The sequence below is a fragment of the Anarrhichthys ocellatus genome, unplaced genomic scaffold, assembly GCF_004355925.1.
Source record: "Anarrhichthys ocellatus isolate YVR2014 unplaced genomic scaffold, GSC_Weel_1.0 scaffold59, whole genome shotgun sequence".
In the NCBI taxonomy this organism is placed as follows: domain Eukaryota; kingdom Metazoa; phylum Chordata; class Actinopteri; order Perciformes; family Anarhichadidae; genus Anarrhichthys; species Anarrhichthys ocellatus.
This window is the reverse complement of record NW_022280089.1, coordinates 145,024-155,426: the sequence shown is the minus strand read 5'-3', so window position 1 is coordinate 155,426 and position 10,403 is coordinate 145,024. Positions and strand designations below refer to the sequence as shown.

Below are 10,403 nucleotides of genomic sequence, written 5' to 3'. Positions count from 1 at the left end.
TGTGGTCGTTGTTTTTGTCTCTTTGTGGTCGTTGTTTTTGTCTCTTTCGGGTCATTTTTTGGCTGACTTTCAAACAAGAAATGTTCAACCTCACTGTATGCAGCGGTTCTGGTCTAGGTGGCCTTGGCCTGAACGCAGGAGGCCAACTCAGCAATCCATCCATGAAACAATACAAATAAGTATGTGTGCATCATAACTGAGGTCACCTCAATGTTGTAGTCCGTTCCTACTCAACGGACCACTTTGATGCATCACGACTTGATCAGCCTTCATGCTGTGAGCCAGAAGTACATAACGGGACTCATAAGTCATTTCATAATGAACTTCTTTTAAAGATTCAGCCGGGGCTTGGCAGCAGGAGGAGAGGTTGCACAAATGGAGAGTAGGCGTTCCCACAGACTTTCAGTGACCCTTTATCCCACCAGAGCCAGACCATCACTTTAGGTCTGTGGGAGTGTTCATGAGCATGTCAACGTTGACGTGGAAGTGACTTTGTGTAGATTTGTTTGTGGGCTTGTGAGGATGATTCAGCAGTGCTCCCAAGGCTCATAGCCTTCCACCACATACCAACACAGATCTTTTCCAAGGTGCTTTTGAGAGAGAGAGAGAGAGAGAGAGAGAGAGACCTGAAAAGGGCACATGCCTCCCTGCGCAATTATCCACTGTGCAACAGCACCCCCACCCTCAACACGCGCACGCACACAATGGTTTGACCAACACAACTAAAAATGGAAGCTGGCCGCTAACAGAATATGGCCAAAGAGCATCACCATGCCACCACCGTCGCATTGACATTTATCTCCTTTTCAATTGGGTTTGTGAAATAAAAGACGATTGCAAAATCTCCTCAAGGAGAGCATTAAAATAAGCACAGCAGCACGTCAAGGATGTCAGCTGGTATTGTCCATGATATCAAATCCACGTTGTGAAAATTCATGCTCCACAGAGTCTCACGTTGCATCGCCTCCCTGTCTCTGTCTCTCTCTCTCTCAGGCTACTTCAGCGCGTTGGCAGTGGTGCTGAAGACAAACAACGAATCGCCGTGGACCAACGAGTTTGACAGTAAGAGCTGATGAATCCCTGCTTTCAAAAATACAAAGAAGTAAAGCAACATTTTTTCATAACCCCCCATTTTTTCCAGGAATCGAGTTATCCTGTCTGATTGAGTCCATTTCCACAAGCAACCCCAGGATCGAATGGAAGAAGATAACGAACGAGGGGCCGAGTTACGTGTACTTTGACGGGAAGATCTCAGGTAAAGTGCACAAACAAGACTCCTCTGTTTCCTGCACGTTCCTTCATTGCCGACATTGCTGACCGGGCATTTCCCCTCCGACAGGTGACCTGGAGAACAGAGCGGTGATCAGAGAACCCGCCACGCTGGTGATAACCAACGCCACGAGGTCGGACACGGCCAAATACCGCTGCGAGGTCACCGCCGCCGCCGACCAGAAGTCAGTCGACGAGATCGTGATTGACCTCGTTGTGAGAGGTACGCCGACTTCACCTGCGTCATCAACCTAAACATCATGTAGAGTCAAAGATGTGACACGCGGAAATGTAATCAAAGATTCTTCCAAATGCAGGAAAACAAGCGGTTCTGGTGCCCTTAAAAAGAGAGACCTCGCTTAGTGAGTCACTCTTCTGGTGCTGTAAGATGAAACCGTGTTGTAGGTCGCACCAGCCCTTTGGCATACATACGAGGATGTGTTGTGACCAGACCTGCCCAGCTGCAAAGGCGTGTTCTGGGCTATAAGAGGAAACCTCTGAAACTGCATCTGCTCTGAATCGCAGCGCTAAAGAAAGCAAGCGCCGCGTGTTTTGGTAGCGTTTTTTGGCACGGGCCTTAAAAATCAGCCGGTCTTGTCAAAATGCTGTCAGTCCAGTGAACCCTAAGGGGGTCAGGGTGACTTTGATTTTTAAAGCATCAGAGTTAATAAGCAGGCATCATGTTTGTTTTTCAATGGGAAGCTAATAGAACATCAAAACTCATCTGAAGTGTAAAAGCTCCATGTTTCATCTCGCCACAGTGAAGCCGGTGGTGCCGAAATGCAGCGTCCCAAAGTCGGTGCCTTTTGGGAAGTCGGCCGAGCTGAGCTGCATGGAGGAGGAGGGCTTCCCCAAGTCCCAGTACCAGTGGTTCAAGAACAGGGAGGAGATTCCAGACGACCCAAAGTCCAGCCTCAAGTTCTTCAACTCCTCGTACACGCTCAACGCAGACACAGGGACTCTGGTTAGTATGCGCGCACGTGTGTGTTTCCGCACTAGGGCGGGCCAGCGGGGGGGGGGGATATTTTGGGGAGACAGTTGATGGCGAGAGGGGCTTTGAGCCACGAGGGGAGCCTTCTGTCCTCGCTTGCACATTCCTCAACTCTGGATCTGCTCAGTGCCTCGCCTCGAACGCTCTGCTGTCAACCTTCAAGCTGTGACGCGCTGAAGCATGCTACAGTGTAAACTCAGTGCAAGTGATACACAGTCGTGGCTGTTCACAGAAACACAGTCATCGCTGCTCTGCCACTCCCATATGAGGAAGTAATGCCCAGCGACCAATTTAGAAAATATATTATTATTTTGTATCACATTACATTATTTGGTGAGGAAAGTGGAAAGCGTCATTCTTTTTGGAAGCTTAAAGAAACCCTTGTAATTATTTTAAGGACATTTTCAATTATTGCATGAGACCACCAAATTCTGATTTGTGTTGCTCTACATTGCATTATTTTGCAATAATGATTTAACATTTATGATATTTTAGCTTGAACATAAAAAAAGCTCAACTTTGACATGTGAGTGTGTAGACATATAGAATAGGAGACGTAGAATACAAAGACAACTAACTTTCTGAACATTTCTTGTAAAAGATAATAAGATACCAACGAGTTGAACTTAAACTAATTGAACCTAAACTGAATCACGCAATTGCATTCTGAAAACTAAACTAAAACTAAACTAAAACGAAATTGAGTCAAAACCAAAATAGCTTGTAAAATAAAAAGGAATCCAAAATTCAAAACTATTCCAACCGTAGAAATACAATAGGAGTAGAGCGGACATTGAACTGTTTTCCGTGGTCATTTGACGAGCACAAAAGAAAAGGCCGATGGTTGTGGAAGAGAGCGGACACAGACGCATCACAGCATGGCAGAATCAGCAAGCCAGCTAATTAGCCAGCTAGCTAGCTAGGCAAACAAGCTGTCACTCGTCTGTTCATAGCAATGATCTTTCCAACGCTGTGACAAGAGCGTGTGGATGAAACATTAAGTTGTAATGCACATCAAAATGGCCGCCACTCTGACCATCCTGCTACGTTGATCTGGATGAGGAATGTCCATTCTACTCCTATTCTGCTTCTACGGTTACAACCTTGACTAGCACCACAGTCTGGTACGTTGCACTGACCGTACCTCTCTGCCCTCCCTGAATCCCACAGGATTTAATCTGCAGAGAGTAGGTTCATTTGTTCACTCTTTTATCAGAAGCAGACAGCAGTGAATAACAGGGTTCGTACGGTCATGGAAAACCTGGAAAGGTCATGGAATTTTAAAATAGTTATTTCCAGGCCTGGAAAAGTCATGGAAAACAATAAAATCCCAAAAGTTTTGGAAAAGTCATGGAAATTTGTTATATTCATATTTTCATGTCGTTCATTTACGCTGACTTGCCAGCCAGCGTTTCTCAGATTGGAGTGAGACGAGGAGAAAATGTGATGTGATCTTCGCAATAGAACATCTTTGATGTGTCGAGTCTTGGCCAATCAGCGTTCAGATGTCTTCAGCGTCTTCATTTCCCTCCGTTAAAGTTTGAGTTACGTTATGTACCGTTACCGTTCAGACTTGCTGGGTTAAGTTAACGTCCACTGCATGCGGAACTTTGTCGACTGTTAACGTTCGTCATTATCGCGATTTAGAAGGAAAAAACGTAGCGTGATGAAACATGCAGCCCTCCCGTGTTCCGGTTCAGTTCACGCGGTCACTCATTAACGTTAAACCGGAACACCGGCGCATCTGGTTGCAGGTTGTTTTGTTTAACTCAAAGTAGAATGAGATGATTTCGTGGTCAGAATAACTTTCATGACCACGAAACATGAGGCCCAGATACTGATGAGATGATGAGGTCAAAGAGCTTCAGGAAGAGGAGGCTGGTTGTGTAGCGCAGCTTGACGCAGGGCTGAGCTGTGAGTGGAGCTGGGCCTGGATAAAGGTGGAGGTCTAAACAGACGTGAGTACAGCTTCCTGCTGTCACAGTGTTTTAAATACATTGGTAAGGCAGGGTATGCTAAATGCAGCCTCTGCTCCAAGGAGATGAACTACAGCAACAATGGCTCACATGTCCTCTCATCACACTGCCAGACACTGTTCACTGTAATGACCACAGCCAGTGTACCAACAGTCCCAACAGTCCCACGTTGCTCCCAATAACCCTGAAGTAATGAGAGGGTTAAGGTGCCTGTACCTTCATTTCAGCAGGTTGCTAATGCAGAGGTGTGTATAGATCACAGCTATTATTTTACTCTTGATAAGGTACCTTAGCCAGAGTAGATTATCATTTTCATTTAAATAATTGAACTGGATTGAATGCATATTAATTGCAAGTAGAAGATGGGCCACAATTCTAACGGCTGTACAGTAACAGTGGAAGTTAATATTAAGCCCTACAGTAACAGGGTTCAATGAAAAATTTGCACTACAAAGGGAAAGCAATATGTGCACTAGCTGGATGCTGCTACCTACTAAAGCTCTTATTGATGTGTCAGTGTCAACCAGAGTATATTTATAAATGTTTATTCTTTTAATCAAACTATTGTCTCTCATTTGTTTGTGTCATTTAAGGTATACTGTATGCTTTGGAATTCTCATTGTTAGTTTAAATACTACATTTTCTCACTTTTTCATGTATACACTGAGATTTCACAAAATGTTTGGTCATGGAAATTTGGTTTAAAGTCATGGAAATCAATTGGTCAAAATGTGTATGAACCCTGGAATAAGTTAATGACGTGTTTGATCTATTCTCTGTAAAGACCCACACATACAAATCCTAACTGCTGATCCTAATCCAATATGTTCTAAAACCTTGGAGAACCAGCTACTGACTAAACAATCACTGACAGTACGAGCATCGGGGTTCACATCAATCACGGCTGTGTTTGTGATTTCTCCGATGCAGAAGTTCATCGCAGTGAGAAAAGAAGATGCAGGTGAGTACTCCTGCCGAGCGAAGAACGATGCAGGATACTCTGAGTGTCCACCGCAGAAGATGGAAGTCTGTGAGTGTGTCTCTCATACATTGTTAAGATGTATATATATGTGTATACGTACCTCTAATCTGATGACACAGATAACGTGTCAGTTACAGAATGATTGATTCATCCTGCCTGTTAGGATCAGGTTAACCCAATGTGCTCCATCTCTGCATTGTGACTTGACCTCCACAGACAACATCGATGTTGTGGGGATTGTTCTGGGAGTGCTGGTGGTGGTCGTGGTGCTCGTATGTATGACAGCGGGGATCTGCTGTGCGTACAAGCGAGGCTACTTCTCCAGCCAGAAACAGACAGGGAACAAGTAACGACCCATGTTCTCCCACTCGCATGATCAACACATAGACGCACTGATCCCACCTGTCAGCCATAACACCTTTACTGTGCTTTGTGTTTTGTAGTTACAAAGTTCCAGCTAAAGGAGACGGACTGGACTACGTCAGGACGGAGGACGAGGTTTGTAGACAGCAGTTAGATCTAGACGCCTGTAGAATTTGCACATTTTAAAACTGGGGAGACACTACAAGTGAATCGGGTAACGAATATTAGCTAATATATATATATCACCATGAAACTTCCCCAGTCTTACATTAAGACAAGTCTTTTTTGTATTACAAGTTTTCTGAAAAGTAAAAAATGCAAATGAGGCATTATCTTGTCAAATATGCGCTAATTTGCATACATTTCCAGAACAGAAATCTGAACATTGGATGAAGGCAAGTTCAAAATTATTGTTTCGTTTCGTCAACGTATTATAGTCCAATGTTTTTACAAAGGGAATTTGGGGTTTTGGGGAAACTTTGTATCACTCCAGAAATCTGAAAATACTGTCAGCAAAAACTATCACAAATTAGCCATTTTTTAAGAAGTAAAATGTTGTATAAATCAGACTATGAATGGTATATGAACGAACCCCTTTGTAAAAACATTCAGAACATAGGTAGGAATGGAACTGGAAGGTTTGGCGTCTGTAAGAGCTGCTGAAGTGGAGATTTGTGGCTCAGAGTCTGAGGAAAAAACTCATTTTGAGAAAACGTCCTTTAAAGACATTTTGAAGAGACTTGAAGACACTACAAGTGAAAAGGGTCAAAAATAAATACATATTTGATGTCAACATGAAACTGCTCTTGTTGATTAAGACAATTATTTTTGAATTCTAAAGTTCTAAAATGTTATGTTTGAATATGTAAATGAGGCAAAGAGACAAAGTAGTGAAATAAACAACTGGATGTGTGTGTTGGATGATTTCTTTCCACTAGTCTGAAAGAAGCTAAATAGACCGGTGCATGAAGACATTCTGTTTCTGCCTCTCGCCTTAAAGTGAAGGTGGGAAATCAATCTAGAAAGTGTAATATGTGGTCAGCAGTAATGACGTATACACATGATGCTTAACGGGCTCAAACATTCAGCCAGGGGCCGGTGTGATGAGGTGGAGAAAGAAGAAATGTGGTGGTGCGTTTGTAACAGGAGCATTCATACACTTCATTTTGATGCCCCGCCTAACTCGTCCCCGTGTGTTCTCTGCAGGGGGACTTCCGACACAAATCGTCATTCGTGATCTGAGGAGGGATGGATGAGGGGCCCCGCGCTGAGCCAGAGGCGTGACCTGTGGGGACCTGAGCTCCATGCTGTCTGACCACGGAGCCGCCACAGTCCACGCGCTCTGAGCTCTCAGCGTGACCGACATCCAACTCGCTCAAGTTTGCCAAAGGTGACGAGATTTTTCACGGGACAACAACATGCCGAACTTTAGATTACACAACCTAGTGGACTGAGATTCATTCGTCAGACTTTTTACCGCCGCCAACCGAATTCTTTTGCTAAATGATGGAGTTCTTACTTTACAGCTGTCGCATGGTGTGAGAAACACCGACCGAGGTGTTCTTTGTTCTGCCAGGTAGGAAAGGAGGAGCGTCTTCCCTCCAGTTTCTACTTCTGCTTCAAAACCTTCTCGTCATTTGTATAACCTTTGTTTTCTACTGTTGAAATTTGTCAGACTATTTTTGATGGAATATATTTTAAAAATGCCTATAGATAAAGGTTTACTTTTTTAAATATTTGTAAAATACTAACGTGTTTTTTTTTTTTTTTTTTTTTTTTTTTTTGGTCGCGGATAAAAAGAAATATGTAACATTTCAACCAGATCAGGCTGTAAGCATCGACAAGACAAGAAAAAAAGAAAAAAGAAAGACTTGAATCGGCATATCGCGCTGTGCTTCTTGATTGGCGGTCTTACATATTTAATTTCCTGCCGGCTTTTTGTCGTGAGACTCTTCCAGGTCCATGTTTGTAGATAGTCTTAGTGAGAGGCTTTGAAGAGTGCCAGTCCAATGCTGTGAAACACTGCACACAATCAGTGCTGCATTTTCTTGATTTTAAGTGTCCTTCTATGCTTGCTGTTGATCTTGTATATATTGAATTTGCTGTCCAGGATAGAGTTTTGCTGTCGTATGTACGTTCAGTATTACACTATAATAATTATGGTAATAGTAAAACAGGGTTAGTTGGTTAACCTTCCAGACCTAAAGAAAAGGAAGTTGTAATACGAGACGTGATACGTTTTACTGTGTAAAAGCCCTCGATTTGAATTCTCAATGGAAACAAATTGGACAGAGAGCTTCCTGTTCCTGCGAGGGACAGCTGAGCACTTTGTTATTTTGACTACTGACTCGCATATATTTAAGCCCCATTCACTGAAGGTACCGAGAACATACGCAGAAATGCCCCAGCTCTACAGTACACTCAGACTGCTGCAGTCAGGTGTACACTCTGTTTCAATACTATTCTTTGCTAATATTTGTGCAAATTAGAGAGTAGACCTCATTTTACATTTCTAACCTTTATTGTTTTAGTTGATCTGACCCGACACTTCAGTGGGACAGTGGTAGACAGCTGGGGTCTGGAGGGTTAACAGTTGTACTGATTGTATATAGATATTTGTATTTTTTTTTCTCTCTCGCTCAAGATTATGTAAAGTGGTGAAAAAATGTAAAATGTCCGATTTGAGGCGACATGAAACTTTCCATTTGTAAGACTGAGAAACGGTAACATTTTATCATATCATTCATAACACGAGTACGGAAGCCCTGAGAGGTCATTTTTCTGATCCATATTCTGAGTGATCTCAATAGTTCTCTCTCCTGTTTATGACTTAAGAACAGGTGGACAAAAGGTTGCATGGATCATTTTTCAAAGTTACTTTGTTATATGTGAAAACAGGTTAAAAAAGTTTTTGCTGGTGATTATTTTTTGTCATGAACATTTTTTTGTGTCATTGTAATACTCACTGTGACCACAAGAGGCTGCAGTGCACCTCTTTGCACTCTAAACACAACTCCACGTTTATTGTGTGTTAACAAGCTTTGTAGATTAAACCTCACCTGGAAGAGAGCATGAAGGCCTTTAGTCTTTCTAGAACACGGGTTAGTGGTGCACTTAAGCCTCTTGTGGCCAGAATGGACATTACAACAACAAACACAAACAAAAAAACATTATCCTGACATTAATATAAAAAAGGTTTTCTACTGATGAAGAAAAATGATCCCAGCTAAACCTGTTTTCACCTGTTCTTCAGTCATTAACAGAAGAGAGAAAACAATTTAGATGAGAAGTAGGAAATGGATCACCAGAAGTTTATTTTCTCACTGGCCCTTCAAGGCTTCCATACATGAACAAGAGCTTCTTTACAACAGCACGGCAAGTGCAGTCATGATTCGACCCCTGTGTCGGTATTCAGAACAAACCGCTCACTGTTTCAAAGCTCTGTTGCTTTTGGCTCCTTCTCGTAACTTTTGGAGGCTCCAACCGGATAAAACAAACACACCTGATCCGTATCAGACTTCCATGCAGCTCACACGAACCTCTTGTTCAGCAGTTATGAAGTGAGAAGTGTGGCAAGATGTTAACCGAGTCCCAGTCGTGGTAGAGACGATCTGCCCAACATTTGCACAGAGGAAGAAGAAATACTGCTTTTTCCAAGTTGCATTAAGAACCATGAGAAATATGAATCCTGCTACAGGTGCTTTTCTGTTTATGGTGACGTACAAGTCACGCAGCACACAGACGCATACGTTTCCTCACCTTCAGGTGTACGAGTTTCATTCCTCTTAAGTGCCTTCTGCCTGTACAGTAGTCGGGTTTCTCCACAGCCATGCTCCCCCTCCACGTGCACATGGCTACATGATGCTGTCGGAGGCGTCGTGTTTTACATCCATGGAACCACACGCGCGGCGTTTGAGAGGAATGATGTCACCGCAAAGTTTCCACCTCCCTTCTTTTACATACGTATCTGCAAATTTGTAAATAGCCTTTTTTTTCATAGATTTGAAGCTGTAGACATGTTGAAGTAGAAATAGAAATATATTGGTGCCTAAATATAGTGGGATTATTTTTGGTAAAGACACATAGCACTATTAGGCAAAAGGAAAAAATGGACACCCATTGACATGCGAGCTCTGGTTTATAACGCGTTTTAAAAATGACACACTGTCCTGGTGTGTGTGTTTTTTTGTTTGTTTTTTTCTAACGCCTACAGCCAGGGGGGGGGGGCATTTCATTTTTGAAACCCACCGCCGCTCCACGGCTCGCAACGATGAACACGATGTCCAAACCGAGAGTTGACTCAGTATTCATGAAAAGTGCCATGCAGCAGTAACGGAGCTCTCATTATTCAGGTGGTTGCTACGTTTTCTATGAAGCAGAGCTCATGCAAAGCGTCATCCACAACAACAAACAGGACAGCATGTAGGCCCACACTCACCCCACGGGCAGCCCCCGAAACAAGGCTGTCTGCGATCTGGCTGGATGGTGCGAGGATGGAGCCTTATGTGGACGAGATGGTGAGAGACGGTTCACTGTGTGTGTGTGCGTGCGCGTGCGTGCGTGCGTGTGTGTGTGTGCGTGCGTGCGTGCGTCAAACCAAGCTCACTCACTGTCTTTCAACTCCAGGAGGGCAGCGCTCCACCGATCCAACACCGGTAGAACTGTTCTAGACTGAGGACTTGGTCCAACGAGTAAGAGGGCGGGATGCTCTGAACCAAAGTCACATTCAGTAGAATGTGACTTTGGGGCCTGCTGGGGGGTTGTTTATGCTCTTTTCAGAACCACTCTATTTGTGATTAATAAAAACTCACTTCTAACATGA

At 43.4% G+C, this 10,403-nt stretch overlaps 1 protein-coding gene across 1 annotated transcript in view; it reads left to right on the top strand.

The window, feature by feature from the left end:
* Positions 1-10,403, top strand: part of jam3b (junctional adhesion molecule 3b) — a 38,926-nt gene extending 28,523 nt beyond the window's left edge. Inside the window, exons 3-10 of the mRNA XM_031871587.1 lie at positions 994-1,062; positions 1,142-1,255; positions 1,340-1,492; positions 2,031-2,233; positions 5,167-5,266; positions 5,435-5,564; positions 5,662-5,716; positions 6,788-10,403. Of these exons, the coding sequence (XP_031727447.1) occupies positions 994-1,062; positions 1,142-1,255; positions 1,340-1,492; positions 2,031-2,233; positions 5,167-5,266; positions 5,435-5,564; positions 5,662-5,716; positions 6,788-6,823 (860 nt within the window). The 3' untranslated portion in view covers positions 6,824-10,403. The remainder of the gene's footprint in view (positions 1-993; positions 1,063-1,141; positions 1,256-1,339; positions 1,493-2,030; positions 2,234-5,166; positions 5,267-5,434; positions 5,565-5,661; positions 5,717-6,787) is intronic.